The sequence below is a fragment of the Hyla sarda genome, chromosome 9, assembly GCF_029499605.1.
Source record: "Hyla sarda isolate aHylSar1 chromosome 9, aHylSar1.hap1, whole genome shotgun sequence".
Lineage (NCBI taxonomy): Eukaryota > Metazoa > Chordata > Amphibia > Anura > Hylidae > Hyla > Hyla sarda.
In genome coordinates, this window is record NC_079197.1 from 23,814,532 (window position 1) to 23,837,631 (window position 23,100).

General features: G+C 41.9%; 1 protein-coding gene across 1 annotated transcript in view; it reads left to right on the plus strand.

Annotated features, from left to right (window-relative positions):
- CARD9 (caspase recruitment domain family member 9) overlaps positions 1-21,206 on the plus strand; it is a 38,862-nt gene extending 17,656 nt beyond the window's left edge. Inside the window, exons 2-13 of the mRNA XM_056540983.1 lie at positions 5,023-5,231; positions 7,256-7,393; positions 7,672-7,997; positions 9,414-9,584; positions 9,708-9,860; positions 11,657-11,782; positions 14,393-14,578; positions 16,990-17,031; positions 17,628-17,676; positions 18,683-18,750; positions 19,491-19,564; positions 19,764-21,206. Of these exons, the coding sequence (XP_056396958.1) occupies positions 5,051-5,231; positions 7,256-7,393; positions 7,672-7,997; positions 9,414-9,584; positions 9,708-9,860; positions 11,657-11,782; positions 14,393-14,578; positions 16,990-17,031; positions 17,628-17,676; positions 18,683-18,750; positions 19,491-19,564; positions 19,764-19,848 (1,599 nt within the window). The 5' untranslated portion in view covers positions 5,023-5,050 and the 3' untranslated portion in view covers positions 19,849-21,206. The remainder of the gene's footprint in view (positions 1-5,022; positions 5,232-7,255; positions 7,394-7,671; positions 7,998-9,413; positions 9,585-9,707; positions 9,861-11,656; positions 11,783-14,392; positions 14,579-16,989; positions 17,032-17,627; positions 17,677-18,682; positions 18,751-19,490; positions 19,565-19,763) is intronic.
- Positions 21,207-23,100: the final 1,894 nt, after the last annotated feature.

Here is a 23,100-nt window from a genome sequence, read left to right on the forward strand (position 1 = left end):
ACCCAACTAAAATTATACATCCAATTGAGAGAATTATCGAATGTCTATGGTTGGCTTTAGGGTCTATCAGGGAACAAGTTCCCCATGTAACAACATTGCACGTCATGGATAAGTATGGTGTGGTATGGTATGACGCCAATTACCATTGTGGGTCACCAGTCATAACATCTCATGAAAACCATTTTTACGCCTCAAATCCAGTGCAATAAGTCACATTTGTGAAGTGGTATTAAAAAGGCTTAATAGTATTTATCTTGTCATCCTGTGGTTAAACCTGTCTTTCACCTGCCGGAAATGTGGCCATTTGTAATATCCGAGAACTATTATTAGGCCGCCAAGCCAGACATGCCAGTACAGGAGTCAGGGAGCGAATGTCTATGACCAACATTCTACTATTGTTTAGTGTAGGCTGCGTTATCTATGACTGTAACCCTGTGTTTTCTGAGTGTCAGCTGCTGGGGCGATGACGTAAATGGCGCGTCTCATGCTGCCAAAAATAAATCTTGATTGCCGTCCTAGATTAAAGTCTGCCAAGGGAACTATCACATCAGGTGTGTAAATAGTACAGTGGTCTCCAAACTGTGAACCTCCAGATGTTGCAAAACTACAACTCCCAGCATGCCCGGACAGCCAACGGCTGTCCGGGCATGCTGGGAGTTGTAGTTTTACAACATCTGGAGGTTCACAGTTTGGAGACCACTGTTATAGTATAGAGGGAAAGCAAGTAAAAAAAAAAGACTTGCACTATAAGATAAGTTCCCTCGGAGTACTCCTTTAAACCAAATGGTCAGGATTTGTACCCAAAATAAGAAGCGGGTGCAAATTAATTAACTGAAACATAAATTAGGGTGCATTCACACCACGTTTTTGCAATACAGTTCCCGTATACGTTTTCCATTTGAACCGTATTGAAAAACGTATGCATTGACTCTCCATTGAAAACCGTATGTCAAAAGATGCATCCGGTTGTGCACTCTTTGTGTCTTGTACGGTTTAGTCAATTTTTTTCTCGTACCCAAAACCGTAGCCTACCACAGTTTTTTTTCCTGGTGAAAAACCGTATTGAAACCCTATACGGTTCCTTTAACATTGGAGTCAATGACAACCATAGAGAACCCTATGTGCGTACGGTTCCTTGCGCAGGGCACACCGAATGGAATGAAAAGTTAAAAACTTATACTTTTTTTATTTTTATTATTATTATTTTTTTTTTTTAAACGGATGCATTTTTGTACACACGTTTTGATACGGTTTTTTAGTCCGGTTTAGTGGAATCCGTTCTTCATCAAATTCCTGATACGGGAACTGTATTGCAAAAACGTGGTGTGAATGCAGCCTTATCCAAGCTTGGTATCATTGGAACCGTACTTACCCATAGAATAATGTTAGCATGTCAATCGTGAAAATTGCGATATTCCTTTTTTTTTTTCATTTTGAAAAGCTTTGGATAAAGTGTACCATTAAAAAGTATAACTTGTCCCACAAAAAAAGGCCCTAATACAACTTGGAGTAGACAAAGTGGAAAAATAAAGTTATGGGTCTCAGCAGGAGGAAGAAAATGTAAGCCATATGTGGTGTCCCGGTACCGTATTGTATCCAGTACCTAGTGTAGAGGTCCCCAAAGTCAGAGTAACTACGTTCAGGTAGGCTTCCTCAGGTGGGACAGCCCTTAGTCGCCTCTCCTTAAGTCTAACTTGTATATTAATAAATGTATATATTAGTAATTCTATCTATATTATATAGAAATGTATAGTACTTACCTTGTTCAGCGTCGCAGGACCTTCGGTCATGTGACCAAGCTAGTAATCTCTATGGGATGTTGCAGGGTCCTTGGGTCACGTGTTACCCAGCATTCTCTGTAATGGTGATTGACATCCGTATGGACCAATTAGCTTTAGTCCAGCCCCTGCCCATATAAAGGGAGCTGAGTCCAATTATCGCTCTCTTGGGTTGCTGCTCTCGTGGATGCCGGACTAACAGGACGGTGCTACGCAACTTTCAACAAAACGCTAGGCCTCAAAACCTACGGCCTCAGCAGAACCAAAAATCGTGAGTCTTATACTAATTCCCGCTAATACTGGCCTGACTACTGGACCGCAACTAATTCCCCTAAATCCAGGGGAGCAGCACAATAGTCTAGAGACTCTTAAAGCTAAAGTCCCCACCATTGTCAATCTCCAAAGGAAACTGTATTTATGAGAGACTGTTCTGTTGATGAAGTGTACAGAAAATCTTCAGTAAAGTTAACGCTGTTTACAGAAGCTTTCCGGTTGTGGACAATCCATTATTACTATCTACTTAAACTCAGTATCATCTACCTCCCTATTGTTCCTGGGAAGGGCGGCGGTAGGAAAAGCTTTATTGAGGAGTCCATACCCTGGCGTCACGAATAGCAAGGATTAAAGGGGTATTCCAGACAAAACCTTTTTTTATATATATCAACTGGCTCCGGAAAGTTAAACAGATTTGTAAATTACTTCTATTAAAAAATCTTAATCCTTCCAATAGTTATTAGCTTCTGAAGTTTTCTGTCTAACTGCTCAATGATGATGTCACATCCCTGGAACTGTGCATGATGGGAGAATATCCCCATAGGAACTGCACAGCTCCTGGGACATGAGTCATCAGAGAGCAGTTAGACAGAAAACAACAACTCAACTTCAGTCGCTAATAACTATTGGAAGGATTAAGATTTTTTAATAGAAGTAATTTACAAATCTGTTTAACTTTCCGGAGCCAGTTGATATATATAAAAAAAGTTTTGGCCTGGAATACCCCTTTAACAAACACCCTTTATTACCTGCACAGCTACACTCCCCATACCATACACCCCCCAAGCTACCACACACAGATCAAACTTCGAGGAGTTGCGAAGGGGCTTAAACATTAAGACGCACTGTCATGAGTGCGGAAAAAATCCCTAATTTCAAAACTGATAAAATGACTGAATCAGCCCTAAAATTGACACTTCTCCTTTGCTTTTCTTTTAGTTTTTCTTCTTTTTATTTCTGATGAATCTGTAGGCCATATGTCAAGCATAGTTCTATCATCGTGACTTTAGAGACTCTGTATCACATTCTAAGACGTTGCCTTGTCACACCATCGTTTTTAGTTCCCAAAAAATATTCCGTACCGATAAATGTTCTAATACATCTTTAGGGTACATTCCCACACGGCGTATTTGCTGCTGCGTATTTTATTTTCTCTGTTGAAGTCAATGGGTAGGAAAATACGCAGCACCAAATACGCAGCAAATACGCAGCAAAATACGCCACGTGGGAACGTACCCTTAGGGTGTATTATTCCACTGAAAAAACTGCAACAGATTTTCCCTGTGTTTTTACCTTTGTGTGAAAATTGAATTTTTGTCACCTTTGGCAGTTTTCCTGCAGGTGTTTTTTTTTTATTTTTTTGAAAAATAATAAATGATACAGTAGGGATGGGAGAATTTTATGGGAACAAATTTTGTTATTTTTTTAAATAATTATTATTATTTTTTCTGTCAGGGTATATGTGAGCGGGCAGGGCCGTGAAAATGTAGCCGACAATATAAAAAATGGCAAAGGGGTCAATGTGATTTTTAAATTTAACTATTTTCTTCTTTTTTTTATTAAAGGAAAACTGCCAGCTTTCTCCCTCCGCACTAACCTGCGGTACTGGCTGGTAGTGCGGGGGACGCTGATCAGTTTAATGCTTACCGTGCCCGGATCCACCTCGCCGTTCTGCCGTAATCTTCTATTTTCAGTATATGCTAATAAGGTGCTAACTGGCACCGGCTGTGCTAACTGGCACTCTGACATCCCTCCACCTCTCCCTCTTCTCCCCGCTCTGTAATGAAGAGAGAGGGGAGGAATATTGATGAGCTGGGCGGCGCTGCGATAGGCGGCACTGACGTCAGAGTGCCAGTTAGCCCGTCCGTAGCCAGTTAGCACCTCATTAGCATATACCGAAAATAGAAGATTACGGCAGAGCGGAGCGGCGGATCCGGGCACGGTAAGCATGAAACTGATCAGCGTCCCCCGCACTGCCAGCCAGTACCACTGGTTAGTGCAGAGGAAGAAAGCCGACACTTTTCCTTAAATTTTTTTTTATTAATAATATATTTTCTGCCTTTTGATAATTTGCTTTCTAAACAATACAGTGTAATATCCTTTCTACCCTATATGGGGGAGAGTTATCAAGACCTGTGTAGAGGAAGAGTGGTGCAGTTTCCCATGGCAACCAATCAGATCGCTTCTTTCATTTTTCACAGGTCTCTTTAAAATGAAAGAAGCAATCTAGTTGCTATGGGCAACTGCACCGCTCTTCCTTTGCACAGGTTTATGATAAATCTCCCCCTATGTCTGTATATTATTGAGGTACTACTACTCCTTCCAGCATGAAACAGAGTCTGTTCCATGTTGGGAGCAGTAGTACCTGCACTAAGGGACAGATCACACCGGGTCACCCGTTGTGATTGGAACTTATGATCCAGAGAAGTGGGCGGCCTGCACTGTACTATACTCCGGCCGGCCAGTGAAGTGAATAGAACTTCACATCACTGATTTATATTTCCTGCTGAGAGTTGTGATTGGCCGGCACCGTCTGGCCAATCACAACTCTCAGTGGCAAATACACTGTATTTTAAAACCCACATGACTTTTTTTGGCGTTTTTTTCCACTCCCATAGACTTCTATGGGAGAAAAACTCCATGATTTTCCTGAAAAAAACACCATAGTCTCTAATAAGGTAGTTTTTAAAAATCTCCCACTGAGCCCAAAATAGCATAAAAACGCCAAAAGAATTAAGAAAAACGGCAAGTGGATATGGCATTTTGCAGTTCCCTATTGACTTGCAGCCAATATCAAGGAAAAAAAACACAGTGGGCCAGAATGGGTGTTTTTGCGGAAGTGGAATTCCAGCCTTTTAGGGGTTACAGCTTTGTTTTCCCTGATTCAGAGCTACAAATCTTCTGCACCAGGATTTGTTACACATGGTTGGACCATTACAAAAGAATATTTATTTTTTTTCCTTCTCTTTAGGTATTTTGCTTTTTGACATATTTCCACCATGTCTGAAGATGAAGATGAGGAGTGTTGGAATCAACTGGATTCTTTCCGGGTTAAGCTGATCACCGTTATTGATCCTAACCGCATAACACCGTACCTCCGCCAGTGCCGCGTTCTTAACAGTGATGATGAAGAGAAAGTGTTCAATGACCCCAGCCTGGTCATCCGCAAGAGGAAAGTGGGTGAGTTTTCTATGGACTATGAGATCCGGTCAGCATTTCCAACTCCAGTGCTTGGCCCTGGTGAACATCTTACATCTATAGCAGTAGTCTCAAACTGTGGCCCTCCAGATGTTGCAAAACTTCAACTTCCAGCATGCCCGGACAGCCGTTGGCTGTCCGGGCATGCTGGGAGTTGAAGTTTTGCAACATCTGGAGGGCCACAGTTTGAGACCACTGATCTATAGTAAGATGTGGTCACGTCCTATTGCACCATAAGCTCATTCATAGGCAGCTGACAGACTTTGTGTTGGGTATTCTAGTTTCAGCAAATTCATGCAGCCGGGGCATATGGGGGAATGGGGGAATAATAAAAATTATCGCTGGAGTTCCCCTTTAAAGTTATTTCACAGAATCCTTGAGTCCTTGGGATTTAAAGTGGTACTCTGCCCCAAGACATCTTATCCCCTATCCAAAGGAAAAGGGATTAGATGTCTGATCACGGGGGTCCCACCGCTGGGTACCCGTGCGATCTCCCTGCTGCACCCAGCTTTCGTTTAGAGCGTCGGGTGCAGCGTCAGAGGCTTGTGACATGAAACCTGCGCCTCCTCAATGCAGGTCTATGGGAGGGGGCGTGACGTCTGTCACGCCCCCTCCCATAGATTTGCATTGAGGGGGCATGGCTGTGACGAGCGGGCTGTGGCCGTGACGTCATTAGCCTTCGCCCCCCCATTGCCGGTCATCCGGCACGAGGCTAAGTTCGCTCCGTGCACGGATGTCTGGGGTGCCGCAGCCGAGAATGTAGGGGACCCAGCGGCAAGAAACCCCCCCCGCACGATCAGACATCTTATCCCCTTTCCTTTGGATAGGGGATAAGATGTCTGGGGGCGGAGTACCCCTTTAATTCCATGTTCACACGGCGTAAAATGTGCAGAATTTCCCACACGGAAAACACGTGCGGACATTTCACACATCTGAAAAATCCGGCGGATGCTAGGATAGCTCAGAGCACTGTCTCACAGGCAATGCATTTCCAAGCGAAATCCGTAAAAAGAAAAGACAAGTCTAATCTTTTTGCGGACGCCGGAATGGGGATTTCCGCAGCAGATGAAATTCCACCGTGTGCACAGTGCAGCAGAATTCCATTGAAATGCTGCAGCAGAATGTCCGTGCGGAATATTCTGGTGGAAATTTCACAGATATTGTCGGAATTTCAGCGGAATTCTGTGTTATCTAAACACAGCTTTCCGCTGAAATTCAAGTCCCATTGATTTCAAATCAATCCACAAAATATTACAATGTGAAAAGCAGAATTTCTGCTGTCTTCCACAGAAATTCTGCTGTCTTCATGGGATTGTGGAATCTCATTGAAATTTATTTAAAGTACATTCTGGCAGAATTTCCATCAGAATACTTCTGCCGAATTCTGCACAGAAATTCCACCGTTTGAGCATACTCTTAAGCCGGGTTCACACCACTGAATTCTGCATGAAAATTCTGCATGAATTTATAGCCAATTGTGTGCTGTCCCATTCACACTTCAGAATTTCTGCTGCAGGTATCCCATAGAATTATATTGTCTATAAATTCATGCAAAATTTTCATGCAGAATTCAGAGCAGAAATTTGGCTGTGTGAAACCGGCCTTAGCTTGCCTAGGCCAGACTCCCTGACTAGAAGGTTTGGGTTCCCCCTTCTCCTGGGGGGGAGGGAGGCACCACTTGGGAGTCCCACAGTTATTGGTGGGGAGGATCATGTGACCAAGGCATCATTCATCTGTTACAAAAAGACAAATGTTACCCCTTTATACCCTGCTTTAAACTAGCTTAGCGTATGCAATAAATATGCAAAAAAAAAGTACCTGCACAAATTTATGCAGTATGGAAATACCTTTTCTCTCCGCCACAAGACAACTTCTGAAGAATAGTAGCTGGAACAGTGGTACTGGGACACTACACCGGGACTAAAGGATTTAACCACCTTCATGTTGATGACTATTATGGTTGTGTCACACCTCCACACTGACAGTCGCTATTTTCCTCCATACAGGTGTGTTGCTGGATATTCTCCAGAAAACTGGTTGTAAAGGATACAACGCATTCCTTGAAAGTCTTGAACTGTATTATCCTCACTTATACATGAAGATCACTGGAAAAGAGCCCACACGTGTTTTCTCTATGATCATAGGTAAGGATTTCCATGGGTTCTGTCTAATATTCCAGTTCAACTTTGTTAAAATGCAGAACCAAATACCTGCAGACAGACGTTGCCCTATTTTTGGAACAAAGAAGCCATGTTTTTCTAACCCTGGACAACTCCCAATATCTTCAGAACCCTACCCGTGCATTGGTTGCCTAAAATAAAGACTGTAGAATGGAGTCAGTATCCTAGAAAGTGATGACAATCCCATTGCAGGGACCAGGATGTACTATGTTTGTTCTCAAATGTTTCGTTCTTTTGTTTAGACACAGCAGGTGAATCCAGCCTGACCCAGCTCCTCATGAATGAAATGTTAAAACTTCAGAAGACCATTCAGGAGGAGAGGCAGAGATACAAAGAGTTGCAGGATGTAGTCCAGGAGAAGGATGATATCATTCGCAAAGTGCAGGTCAAGGACAGCGAGCTGAAGAAACACCAGGAGAGGGTCCTCAAGATGAAAGAGGAGGTGGACAACTTAAACAAGGAACTCAAGAGGTGCAAGGATGAGAACTATGACCTGGCCATGAAGTACGCCCGACAGAGCGATGAGAGAAACACTGCACTCATGAAGAGCCGAGAGTTCCAGCTTGAGGTTGGTAGTAGTAGATTGTGTGGACAAGTATTGACTAATGTTTCACACTGGTAGAGGAGAGTGCCCTCCTGTAGCTGATGGTAAGGGAGAGTGCCCTCTCACTGGTGGTTGTAAATGAGAGTGCCCTCTGATGACTAGTTGTAGAGGAGAGTGCCCTCTGATGACTAGTTTTAGAGGACAGTGCCCTATGATGACTAGTTGTAGAGGAGAGTGCCCTCTGATGACTAGTTGTAGAGGAGAGTGCCAACTGATGACTAGTTGTAGAGGAGAGTGCCCTCTGATGACTAGTTGTAGAGGACAGTGCCCTCTGATGACTAGTTGTAGAGGAGAGTGCCCTCTGATGACTAGTTGTAGAGGACAGTGCCCTCTGATGACTAGTTGTAGAGGAGAGTTCCCTCTGATGACTAGTTGTAGAGGAGAGTGCCCTCTGATCACTAGTTGTAGAGGAGAGTGCCCTCTGATGACGAGTTGTAGAGGAGAGTGCCCTCTGATGACTAGTTGTAGAGGACTGTGGCCTCTGATGACTAGTTGTAGAAGAGAGTGCCCAATTACAGCTGGTTGTAGAGGAGAGTGCCCTCTTATGACTAGTAGAAGAGAGTGCCCTCTCACTGGTGGTTGTAGTAGAGAGTGCCCTTGACAGTGTGCCAAATTACAACTGGTTGTAGAGGAGAGTGCCCTTTGATAACTACTTGTAAAAAGAGTGCCCTCTCACAGGTGGTTGTAGATGAGAGTGCCCTATGATGAATAGTTGTAGAAAAGAGTGCCTAACTACAGCTGGTGTAGAGGAGAGTGCCTAATGACAACTGGTTGTAGAAGAGAGTGCCCTCTGATGGCTGGTGGTAGAAGAGAATGCCCTGTGACAACTGGTTGTTCTCTGATGATTGACTGGAGTGAGTGTCCACTTATGGCTAGTTGTAAAGAAAATTCCTTCTCACAGCTGGTTGTACAAAAAGTACCTTCTGGCAGCTTGTTGTAAAGGATATGCCCTTTAAGAAGAGTGCTTTCTGACAGCTAGTAGTTGATGAATGAGTGTCCATTTGTGGCTGCTTGTTGAAAAGGAGTCCACTTGTAGCTAGTTGTAAGGGAGAGTGCCCCCACACAGCTGGTTGTAATAGAGAATGTCCATTTGTGGCTGTTTTGTAAAGCACAGTGCCCAGTGGTGACTACAGAGAGGCTGCCCTCAGGTGGGTGTTTATAGAGCAACAAGTCCTCTCATTCACCACTATCCAGTAAGGGGACTTATTATTATTGAATCAATTACTTTTGTTTTCTTTCTAGCGATTGATCAATGTTTGGATGTGACACAAATTGAAATAATGTCAATAACCTACAATACATTATTTTCTCCTCTAGGAGCTCTTATACGCCAATCTAAGTCACCAACCAATATTTGTGCTACTTTCTTGACTCATCTAGATCGAGAAGCTGAAACACAACCTGATGAGGATAGAGGATGACTGGAAGCTGGAGAGGAAGCAAACAATAAAGCTAAAACATGCAATAGAAAAGCGACCGAGTCAGGACGTCATCTATGAACTGCAGAGAGAAAACGATCTTCTGAAAGCCAAACTACAGGAGCTAGAAAAGGTAGAGTGGACTAAACCTACTGCACAATTCCCTCCATACAATAATTCCAACCATCTAAATAGGTTCTGTATTGTTCTTGCTTTAAAAACATTTTCATGAATACTTGTGATATAACTCTTTTAGAATTCGTGTTATATAAAGGGGGAAAAGACAAAATTTTACATACAGGACCTACAGAATGATCGCAGGCAGGCCCTGGAGCAGCATCAGGAATCAGTCAATAACCTCTACACCCTGAAGCTGAGCCTGAGACAAGCTGAGGACCTCCGAGATAAGGTGACTGATCATACACTTGAGCTTTACTATCACCAAGTGCCCATTATAATATACTTAATTTGTTTAGGCTTAAATGGGCACTGTCAGATAAAAAACTTTTTAAATGTTGTACATCTTGGCAAAACAATAGTTTTTCTAATATACTTCTTTAAACACCTTTGAAAATCCCACCACTAGGGGTCCCCATACTTCCTGGGACACTGATGAGTCTCCCAGCAGCATGAGCGTGTCCAAGGGTCATGGACACGAGATGGCTGATTGACAAGGCTACAGGAGGAACACTGCTGTATCACAGAGTTTTACCAAACATGTGCCTCCAGCTGTAGCAAAACTACAACTCCAAGCATGCCTGGTCAGTCAAAGGATGTCTGGGTATGCTGGGAGTTGTAGTTTAGCAAAAGTTGTAGGCACACAGCTGAAGGCAACACAGCTACAAAAAAGAGTTATCCAAACACTGTACCTCCAACCATTACAAAACTACAAGTCCCAGCATTACAGAACTGCCTAAGGATGACACACATGAATGACATAGGAAGATGTAAGTTATACACTTACCATATTGTCTTTGGTGGTAGAGTACATGCTATCTCCAATATTCATTGTGTGTGTGTGTGTGCAGCATAAAACCAGAGAGGAAAGGGTTACAGAGCAGGGTTGCCAAGCTCGCTCCAAGAGCAGTGAGTCAGCAGAGTGAGGGAGGGGAGGAGTCATCACAGTGCAGGCAAGAGAAGGACACGCCTCCTCCCTCTGGAAAAATGAAAAAGACATTTAGCAGCTGTAATATGCTATTTTTTTTTTTGTAAAATATCGGTACATGATCAGGATTAGGTACTGAGTAACATATAACAGTTTTTTTTTTTGTGCGGTCTGATAGGTACGCTAAGGGTATTTCCATTGCTAGCATATCCTATCACTTTATGATCAGCAAGGGTCTGACCTCTGAGACTCCACTGATCCTGGGAGGATGTAGTGCTGTGTCCTTTTTACTGTTTGTTTTTGTATGGTTGGAGTGGTGTGTAAATAAAAAAGAAGTGATACTTACTCACCCTAATTCCCTGCATCTGCTGTCCACATCCGCTGGTCCACATTGGGCACCTCTACTTCCCTGTTTCTGCGACGTGTTTTCCCCGCAGAAACTATGCCCTTCAGTTAATCACTGACAAAGGTGAGACATTGCTGTGGCCAGTAGGGCAGTATCTGTGGGGACAATGAGTCACATGAACAATGCAATGGCATGTAGGAAGCATCAGAGTGGAATCTGCAGGTAATCAGGGTCAGTGAGTATCACTTATTATTTTTACAACATCCAAGCCATATATTAAAAAAGATTTTTCATCCCTGGAAAACCCCTTTAAAGATCACCTACCATGAAAGAGGTGCACTAAAACAGGGTTATCTATTACAGTGGTAGAGGAGGGGTAGTGCATACTGTGTCCACTGACCAGTTAAATTAGTGCAAGGTCCATCAGTGAGTAGGTCACAGCAATTAAAGGGGTTTCTTCAGGATTAGAAGAAAATGCCTTATACTTTACAGAAACAGCACTACTCCGGCAAAAACAAACCGGCAAAAATGCTTGGTCTGCCAAACATTCTTGTTGAGAAAAACCTGATGATGAGATAATATTCTTTAACTGGGGCCCCAGAGTCATCCCTGCTGAGAATTTTTGAAATGCCTGCTCTATCATTCTATAGATTCTAAAGGGGGGGGGGGGGGGGGGGGGTAAATATATTATTCTAAAATTATTAATATGCTAAAACCTTAGCATTTATTATTTTTCAATATTTATTGCCCTTAGTACTTGGAAGAGAAGGAGGTTCTAGAACTGCAATGTACAACGCTAAAGAAAGACTCAAAAATGTACAAAGAACGCATTGAAGCTATACTACAGCAGCTGGAGGAGGTGTGCAGTGAGCGGAACCAGGTAAGACACCGCCCCACCTTCTAAGACCCAGTTCACACAGTTTTTTGCCTGGGAAGACGAAGAGCTATGATGTTTCAGCCTTACCTGAGATTGATGTACAGTACCTAGTTTGTACATGTGATCCATTGAATTACACGCATGATATTAAATGATATTAATATTAATCATCTGTGGTCCTAGCACCGGCATTTTCCACCAGTGTCTGCTATTTGCGGAATGTCCGCTTGTGTTTTCCGGGTGGACGTTTCGAAAAATTTCCACCGTGTGTGCATAGCCTTAATTATCCTTTGAACCACTGGGGGAAGATTGGGGCAGCTTGTAGATTGTAGGTCCTTGCGGGCAGGGCCCTCTGTTCCTCTGTATCAGTCTGCCATGTAATCACATTCATTGTACTTGGGTTTGTGATATGTATTTTAACCCTAATCAAATGTACAGGAGGTGCAATAATAATGATAATAATAATAATAATAATAATTAATAATACAATTAATAATACACATTTCTCCTGCAGTGGCCACTACAGGAGAAATGTGGTATTACATGGTGCTTATTCAAATGTATAAGTGAGTGTGTGATTCATGATCATATTGAGTTCTCCAGAGCAGAATCCCCTCTTTACAGCTGCTCTCCTCTATAGCTGATGTGGGAATGGTTTTACCTTTCTTCATGACATCTATTACAACATATGGCTTGTCCCGTAGTGATAATTGGAGATTTTCCCACCCTTGGTGATGGAAAATATAGATTTTATTAAAGAAAGGAGATGAACATTATGCTAAATTCATTCTTTACTGAAATGATAGCATTTAATCAGTAATGGTACAGTCCAGGTTAATATAAGGACCCCTCAGATGAAGCCCCTCCTCTTTCTTTGATGAAGCGGTAGATGAGAATAATATAACGTTGAAGTTCTCATGTTAAAAACAGAATGAAGGAACTGGAACCAATTGCAGATCAACTTAAGGATGAGTGATCCATTATATAAGAAGGAATAACCGGTTTAAAGATAATAATTTTAATCGTATGGAATCATTATCTCGCCATGAATTGATCAAATTTTAGACTACCGTGACATCCCAAGTACAGGGTGGGCCATTTATATGGATACACCTTAATAAAATGGGAATGATTGGTGATATTAACTTCCTATTTGTGGCACATTAGTGAGGGGGGAAACTTTTCAAGATGGGTGGTGACCATGGTGGCCATTTTGAAGTCGGACATTTTTAATCCAACTTTTGTTTTTTCAATAGGAAGAGGGTCATGTGACACATCAAACTTATAGGGAATTTCACAAGAAAAACAATGATGTGCTTGGTTTTAACGTTACTTTATTCTTTCATGAGTTATTTACAAGTTTCTGACCACTTGTACAATTGGACAATGAATTCTAAAAACACAGTAACAGGGAAAAATTTATGAAAAGAAAGTAGTTTAGAATAGAAATATATAGCATATATAGATATGAGAGAAAATAGGGAGGAAAGGGATGAAAATGTATAGAAATTGACAAGGGATTAAATATATAGACTGAGAAAATGAATTAAAACAATATGGGAATATATATAATGAAAATGATTATATATATATATATATATATATATATATATACATAGAACAAAAATACTGCTCTTATCTTAACCATTGGCAGCAAAGAAAGAGGAGGGGCTTCACCTGAGTGGTCCTTATATTCCCCTGGACTGTACCATTACTGATTAAATGATGGACTTAATGTACTGCTTGAACTGTTTATTAACTCTTTGTTTGCTGCTATCAATTCAGTAAAGAAAGAATTTAGCATAATGTGAGTCTCCTGTCTTGTTATAAAATTATATTTCACATCACAAATAGCTTTATGTTTTGCCAGTTCTTAATTCTAATATGGTCGATATTACTGATCCAGTAAAACAGTGCCACTCCTGTCCGCAGGTTGTGTGTGGTACTACAGCTCAGCCTCATTCACTTCTATAGAGCTGAGCAACAGTAGACGTTACAGCCCTTAGACACATAAGGAATTGTTCTGGAAAAAAAAATTCCATTATTTGCTAATCCTGGAAAACCCATTTAAAGGGGTACTCTGGTGGAAAAAAAAATTTTCAATCAACTAATTCCAGAAAGTTAAACAGATTTGTAAATTACTTCTATTTAAAAATCTTAATCTATCCAGTACTTTTTAGCTGCTATATGCTCCACAGGAAGTTGTATTTCTTTCTGGAGTTCTTTCCAGTCTGACCACAGTGCTCTCTGCTGACACCTCTGCCCGTATCAGGAACTGTCCAGAGCAGGAGAGGTTTGCTATGCGGATTTGCTCCTACTCTGGACAGTTCCTGACATGGACAGAGGTGTCAGCAGAGAGCACTGTGGTCAGACTGAAAAAAAATTCAAAAAGAAAAAAGCTTCCTCTGGAGCATACAGCAGCTGATACATACTGGAAGGATTAAGGATTAAGAAGTAATTTACAAATCTGTTTAACTTTCTGGCACCAGTTGATTTGAAAAAAATTGTTTTCCTCCGGAGTACCCCTTTGAGGTGATTTAACATAGGATTCTTACTCTCTAGATGTGATCATGCAACCTGCATAATCTTCTTCCCATCTTTGCCTTGTCCTAGGCCATTGCAACAAGAGAACAGTTCTATGCGCAGTATACCAAATGTCTGACAGAGAAGGACTTGTACAGAAAGCAGATGCGAGAACTTGGGGAAAAATGTGATGACCTTCAAATCCAGCTGTTCAGGAACGAGGGAAAATTGTTAGCTCTGGAGACTAAGCTGAAAAGGATGGATTCGCCACCACTGGTACAGAACACAAACTCTCATAAATATTATTAGAAGTATTTGGGTCAAGAATTTCACTTTTTCTATTGTTGTATTGAGTTGCCAGTGGGCAGATTTTATTTTCAAAGATGCAAAAACAATGCTACTTTGATCCTACACCAGTGTTTCCACACCAGGGTGCCTCCAGCTGTTGCAAAGCTACAACTTCCAGCATGCCTGGTCAGCCAATGGCTGTCCAGGCATGCTGGGAGTTGTTGTTTTGCACCACCCTGGTAAGCAAACACAACATCACAAGGATACTTTCACACCACATTTGTAATATCCGTTTGCTCTGCATTGGGAAACAACTCAATGTGAACAGCAAACATATTCATAGACCCCTAATTGCCCGATGGAGGCCCAAAAAAATGTGGCCTCCGTTAGGGTGATTGAACAGGATCCTATAAAAAAAAATAAAAAAAAAGTATAACACATGATATAAAAAAAATTTAAAAGGAGAAATCTGAGTATGACAAAAACATGGTGGGAAAAGGACCAAAGTAGACAAATCTGCTGTTCAAGTCTATGAAAAAGCTGGGTGATGCCCCTTTACATATATATGTGCTGGATGGTTTCTCATCCACCCTTCCCAGAAACTAATATACGGCTTTAGCAGGAGCGGATCTATGCATATACAGGTATTATTTGATTTTATATGGATATCCAACACCCTTTGTATCCTGGGGCCCAATGGGGAAGCTCTGGTGTCTCTGCTGACAACAAAATCATACAAAAATTATCAATGGAAATCAAATTTATCAACCCATGGAAATCTGGATATGGAGTCACACTCAAAATCACAGTGGAAAACCCCCCTACAGGCTGATCCAACTTTATGTAATGTCCTTAAAACAAGTCCCAATGAGGCTCAGTAGTGTGTGTGGCCTCCACGTGCCTGTATGACCTCCCTACAACGCCTGGGCATGCTGCTTATGAGGTGGCGGATGGTCTCCTGAGGGATGTCCTCCCAGACCTGGACTAAACCATCCACCAACTCCGTGACAGTCTGTGGTGCAACCTGGCGTTACTGGATGGAGCGAGACATGATGTCCCAGATGTGCTCAATCGGATTCAGGTCTGGGGAATGGGCGCGTCAGTCCATAGCATCAATGCCTTCCTCTTGCAGAAACTGCTGACACTCCAGCCACATGAGGTCTAGCATTGCATTAGGAGGAAACCAGGGCCAACCGCACCAGCATATGGTCTCACAAGAGGTCTGAGGATCTCATCTCGGTACCTAATGGCAGTCAGGTTACCTCTGGCAAGCACATGGAGGGCTGTGCGGCCCTCCAAAGAAATGCTACCCCACACCATTACTGACCCACCGCCAAACCAGTCATGCTGGAGGATGTTGCAGGCAGCAGAACGTCCTCCACGGCGTCTCCAGACTCTGTCACATCTGTCACATGTGCTCAGTGTGAACCTGCTTTCCTCTGTGAAGAGCACAGGGCGCCACTGGCAAATTTGCCAATCTTGAAGTTCTCTGGCAAATACTAAACGTTCTGCACGGAATTCGGCTGTAAACACAACCCCCACCTGTGGACGTAGGGGTCTCATACCACCCTGACTGTCTGAGTGGACACATGCACATTTATGGCCTGCTGGAGGTCATTTTGCAGGGCTCTGGCAGTGCTCCTCCAGATCCTCCTTGCACAAAGCAGAGGTAGCGGTCCTGCTGCTTGGTTGTTGCCCTCCTACAGCCTCCTCCACGCCTCCTGATGTACTGGCCTGTCTCCTGGCACCTCCATGCTCTGTACACTACGCTAACAGACACAGCAAACCTTCTTGCCACAGCTCACATTGATGTGCCATCCTGGATGAGCTCCACTACCTGAGCCACTTGTGTGGGTTGTAGACCCCGTCTCATGCTACCACTAGAGTGAAAGCACCGCCAGCATTCAAAAGTGACCAAAACATCAGCCAGGAAGCATAGGAACTGAGAAGTGGTCTGTGGCCACCACCTGCAGAACCACTCCTTTATTGGGGGTGTCTTGCTAATTGCCTAGAATTTCCACCAGTTGTCTGTTCCATTTGCACAACAGCATGTGAAATTGATTGTCAATCAGTGTTCTTCCTGAGTGGACAGTGTGATTTCACAGAAGTGTCATTGACTTGGAGTTACATTGTGTTGTTTAAGTGTTCCCTTTATTTTTTGAGCAATATATATATATATATATATATATATATATATATATATATACACACACATACATATGTCTGCATGGTCTTTGTTCCTCATTTTCCAAAATCCTCCGGGCATTATGCCGGGGTTTGGTAACACCTGGATGATATTAGTCTACTATGTTAGTAACAATGCATTCTTTTTGTAGAGATGATTTTGGTTATTTACAGCTGTGAGCATGAAATAACTTGTCTTTTTGTGTCCCCTCTAGTCCTCTGATGCAGATGAACTTTCCTCCCGAAGTTCCCAGGAAGTAAGTCATTTCAGGAGATTATGTGTAATGGACGGTGGGCGATGTTATGACATGCTTCAACAGCCTCAAAGTTATACAGATTTGTAATTGATTGATTAATTAATTAATTTTCCTATTTTTATTTTAAAACCTCAATCCTTCCACTACTTATCAGCTGCTGTATGCTCCAGAGAAGTTATGTATTTCATTTCCAGTCTGACCACAGTGCTCTCTGCTGACACCTCTGTCCGTGTCAAGAACTGTCAGGAGAAGGAGAGGTTTGCTTTAGGGATATACTCCTGCTCCAGACAGTTCCTGACACGGACAGAGGTGTCAGCAGAAAGAACTGTGCTAGGACTGGAAAGAGCTACACAGCTTCCTCTGGAGCATACAGCCGCTTATAAGTACTGGAAGGATTAAGGTTTTTACATAGAAGTAATTTACTAAATCTATATAATTTTCTAGCACCAGTTGATTTGAATTAGTTTTTTCTGTGGAGTACCCCCTTAAAAAGAAAGGGCTTGTTTCAGTGAGCTAACAACTTCAACTTCGTGTTTGATATATTGTGACTAGTGCGCCGAAAATTACTGACGTTCCTGTTTCTCTCTGATCTTAAGATCAACGTGCAAAATTTCAACATTGAACAGCCATCGACGACTAATCATAGTAAGTAGTGAGGCCTTGTGAGATGAATTGTGGACACGGTAAAGGACTGCAGTTTTCATATGGATATGTCATTTAAAGGAGTTGGGGTATGAACTCCAATAGGGTATGAACAAGACTTTTCCATACTCACGGTCCCCAAAAGCAAGCTGTTAATATGTGTGCAACACTTAAAGGGGTTAGCCAGGAAAAAACTTTTTATATATATATATATATATATATATATATATATATATATATCTCAACTGGCTCCAGAAAGTTAAACAGTTTTGTAAATTACTTCTATTAAAAATCTTAATCCTTTCAGTACTTATGAGCTGCTGAAGTTGAGTTGTTATTTTCTGTCTAAGTGCTCTCTGATGACACCTGTCTCGGGAACTGCCCAGTTTAGAAGCAAATCCCAATAGCAAACCTCTTCTACTCTGTGCAGTTCCCGAGACAAGCAGAGATGTCAGCAGAGAGCACTGTTGCCAGACAGAAAACAACAACTCAACTTCAGCAGCTGATAATTAATGAAAGGATTAAGATTTTTTAATAGAAGTAATTTACAAATCTGTTTAACTTTCTGGAGCCAGTTGATATAAAAAAAAGTTTTTTTTCCTGGAATACCCCTTTAATAAAAGGAAGGGAATGAGGCGTTTGTAAGAAATTGTAGTTTGCTACATGCCAGCTTACCAACCTGTGGCTCCAGCTATTGCAAAACAACAGACGCCATCATGCCGTGGCAGCCACCGGATGGTGTCGTTTTTGAAAAAGCTAAAAAGCCTCTAATCTATACCCTTAATGTACTACTATAGGAAATGTGGAGCAATTGCCCATAGCAACCAATCAGATTGCTTCTTTCAATTTTCAAAAGGTCTCTGGGAAATGAAAGAAGTGATCTGATTGGTTGCTTTGCTCTACTCTTCCTCTACACAGGTTTTGATCAAGCTCCCCCATTGCCCCCATACTGTAACCTATGATGTATTCTGTTTTGGAAGACTGACCTGTTTTTTCAATGTAAACACAGAGGAACCCCCAAGAGAGGACCACAAGGAACCACAAGACCCTGATCCATCATCCACAACACATGACAATGTGAGTTCCGGTTTACAAACATGATGGGGGGAGATTTATCAATACCAGTGCAGAGGAAAAGTTGACCAGTCGTCCCTAGCAGCCAATCAGGTAGCCTCTTTCATTTCTGAGAGACCTTTTTAAAATTGAAAGAAGCACTCTAAGTGGTTGCTATGGGCAACTGGTCAAGATTTTCTCTACACAGGTTTGATAAATCTCCCCATTGTAGATTTATCCTTGACATTGCCATAATATTCCTCTTGGGAACGCCGTTGTAACAGCGAAACACGTAGAGGCCGGCATGATGTGCAATTTTTAATACACATTGACAGATGGTAATCACGGTAGACGGCAGCGCCGCTATATAACCTGTACCTGGAGAGGAATTCTCCGTTATATGTGACAATACACATTCCTTTAAGAGATTACATTAAAAGTTATATTTTAAAGTTATATTTAAAGTTAATATTTTAAGTGTGCATATAGGGTTTTTTTTTACCCCGGGCTTCAGCCCTGGGGTTTGGAAATTATTGAAGTTTGGCCCCTTACTAACCCTGGGTCCATATTATAGCAATCCAAATGGTGCTGGCACCTTTTCCGCTTCTTCTACTATTACCTTTTTTCATTTTGGGAACCCATGGGACCCTCCTGTAAAGGCCAGCCGTTTGATGTTACTTTATTCTCATATTATGATTTTAAGTCACATAAGTCTGCAATGTTCAGAAATGTTCCAGTCATAGAATATTTTCCTTTCTGTCCAGAAACACTGCCTAGAGAACGGAGCCCAAGTGAAATCAAAAAGAAGGGTTTCAAACGGTGCTGATCGTGGCCGCAGGTAATGTATAGTGTTTATATCTGTACTGTTTTTACTAGAAGGTGAGTACTTTGTATTTCCCCTTATTTGTCAATGGTGGCCTATGTAACATGGACGGCAGACTTACTGCTGAGGCTACCGTCAATCTCCCACCTTGTGAAATATTCCCATTGATCGCCTTGACATGTTAATATGACTTTTCTTCATTTTTGTCTTTCAGACAAGGAATCCTAAGAAAAAAAACATCCTCCCAGCTAGAAATGGAATACTACACATCAGAAAGCGAGACCGATGGGACATCATAGGACCAGCTCCAAGTCTCATTATGACCAGTCCAATGGTGGAGACCTCCATGTACAGCACTGAGAACAGTAGCTCGAGAACATAGTTTCCTAGCTGCCAAGTCTGCTTTTTCTCCTGATTTGTGCCCTTAGGTAAAGTGTAATTTTAAGGGGATATACAAGATTAGAAAAATACAGTTGCTGTCTTCCGGAAACAGCACCACACCTGTCAGCAGGTTAATGTGGTATCGCTCCATTGAAGTGAAGGGGAGTACATAATACCACATACATCCTGCCTAAGAATTGAGCCATGTTGTTCCAGTCGTGTCCAACCGTGTAAGTTTGTCCAATGCTTAGGGTAGTAAAGTGGAAAATTTGCCACCCAAGCACTCTCCACTGCCCCAATACTGTCATAAAAAACCTAGGAATGGAACATGGCACAACATACCTGACTGGGAATCTGAATGCAGATACCTCACTCTATTTTACTGCCACTCTGCTACCAGATGGATGGTCATACACGGGTTTCCAGGTTACCACTACCAACAATACCTGCTATCAGGCTCACATTGATAACCCAGCCTTGTGGATTCATGGAATTGAGGGCTGAATATCATTTTAGACCCTTCTCGTTGCTGTCTTTTTCGCAAGGCCTCCGTTTGATAAGATGACATTCAAAGACTAAGAAACTAAGAATGAAAAACTGACTGGTCATATACAGTAGTACCCACCGATATCAGTGACACTGGGTGACCATCTCATGTGTTTCCTCAACTAATGAGCCTCTTGCCTCTTCCGACAGATGATGTCAGGGGAGAGAAGGATCAGACATTTCGATTTTAACATTTCCGATCCTTTTGTTCTCAGGGAGATAAGCCACTGTATAGAAGCCTGACAATGCTCTGAGTCAACCGTATAGAAATACAGTGTTTGTTAGAAAGTCTATTCCTAGCAACCAGTCTGTCAGTCTGTCAGCTAGGAATTAGATCAATAATAGAATAAATCCCGACACTCCCAAATTTTCATGCAAATCTTATTCTCTTTAAGGGAGATTTCCATAGAAAATTAAAGGGGTACTCCACTGGAAAACTTTTTATATATATATTTTTTTTAATCAACTGGTGCCAGAAAGTTAAACACATTTGTAAATTACTTCAATTAAAAAATCCTAATCCTTCCAGTACTTATCAGTTGCTGTATGCTCCACAGGAAGTTCTTTTTTTATTGAATTTCCTTTCTGTCTGACCACAGTGCTCTCTGCTGACACCTCTGTCCATGTCAGAAACTGTCCAGAGAAGGATAGGTTTGCTAAGGGGATTTTCGCTGGAGTTCTCCTTTAAGCAAAAGTAAAATACAATATGAATGCTCTGGCATAGTAGCCATTTTCTACTGCATATCGTAGACAGGCTCAGGCGCATTAGTGCGTCTGAGCCTGTCTACTATATGCAGTTGAAAAAGGCTACTATGCTGGAATGCATGCTGTGTTCTTGTTGTATCCTACTTTTGCTTAAATAAAGATTATAAGATTTACATGAAGATTTGGGAGTGTCGGGTTTATTCTACCATTGCTACAATCCTGGTTTATGGGCACACACATTATCACTATTGCCGACAGATCTTACCTGGATTATTTAGCTCAAGGCTGGATTGGCAAAAATTGGGTAAGAGAAGCTTGCAGCGCCATTTCTGATCTCATGCTGCGGAATTAGATTGTTTTACTAATGTATTTTGCTGAAGAACTTCTTTAATGTTTCAACTAGATTCCTTGTATCAACATTTGACCCCCCTCCCCCCTGCACCACAGATAAGAGGGTCATAATTTGTTGTAAGATAGTTCTCCTCCCACCGCAGACAACCCCTTGTATATGAAATGAACGCTGACTTCTGACACTGCCACAGCTGATACTGCTTTTTGGTGAAAGCTTAGATGAATGGCCGTCGATGTGACATAAGGAATATCTGTTCAAAATGGGCTTCTAGATCTAGTGATAAACCTTTACGACAGCTCCCCTCCTTGACATCTTCTTGACCAGTGTTTCCCAAGCGCAGTCCTCAAGTCGCCCCAACAGGCCATGTTTTCAAGATTTCCTAAGGCTGCATTCACATCACGATTTCTCCAATTTCTCCATCCGACCTGAGGACACGATTTTTATAACTTAAAATCGTATGAAATCGTATATAAAGTCGGATCCATTGACCTCCATTAAAAAGTCGGATCCATTACACACATCCGATTTGATCCGCATCCGATCTCACACAATTTTTGTTCAGGTCTGAAATCGTGGTCAACCCCGATTTCAGACCCGAACAAAAATTGTGTGAAATCGGATGCGGATCAAATCGGATGTGTGTAATGGATCCGATTTTTTAATGGAGGTCAATGGATCCGACTTTATATACGATTTCATACGATTTTAAGTTATAAAAACGTTTAATCAGGTCGGATGGAGAAATCGTGATGTGAATGCAGCCTTAGTTTTTTTTTTCAAAGGTGATTTAATTATGGACAGTGAATCAGGAATCATTGTGTAGTGTTCTCTGTATGGGATATCCTCAAATCATGACCTGTTGGAAGTACAGTGATCCCTCAACTTTTAATGGCCTCAGGTTACAATATTTCAAAATACAATGGTCTTTTCTGGACTATTGTAACTTGAAACCAGACTCACCATACAATACTACATACAATACAGATCTGTGAAACCTGGCAATGGTTGGAAGAACTGACCAATCAGAATGGGCATTTCACTGGTAAATCCCCTGTATTACTGAAGTGTATGCACTGACTGGTGTCTGGTAGCACCCCCTACAGTACAGGGAGGTATTACATGTTCTGTACTACTCCTTACCTGTACAAGGGTTAGCTGCTCCTTTGGACAACAGGTGAGGGCGGCTCCATTTTACTTTTTAGGACACTGTGTACTGTACAGGACCCTGAAGAAGCTCCTGTCCTCTACATAGACAGTGATTACAGCTCCCAGCAGATCTTTTTTTACCCTTATGTGAAAGGATTTGCTTTATCCGTATTAGGTATCTACTTATTTCTCTTTAATCCTCACTTTTTCCTATTTTTGGATGACATTTTGGGGCTTCAGAACCAATTACCAGGTTTCCAAAAGGTTATGGTCTCAACATACAATGGTCTCAACATACAATGGTTGTCCTGGAACCAATGAATATTGTACCTTGGGGGACCACTGTATTTGAGGAATGTGCTTAGGAAACACTGTTCTTGATAATCCAATCCTGTCACTGGTTTGTCCTGTAGCCTAAACC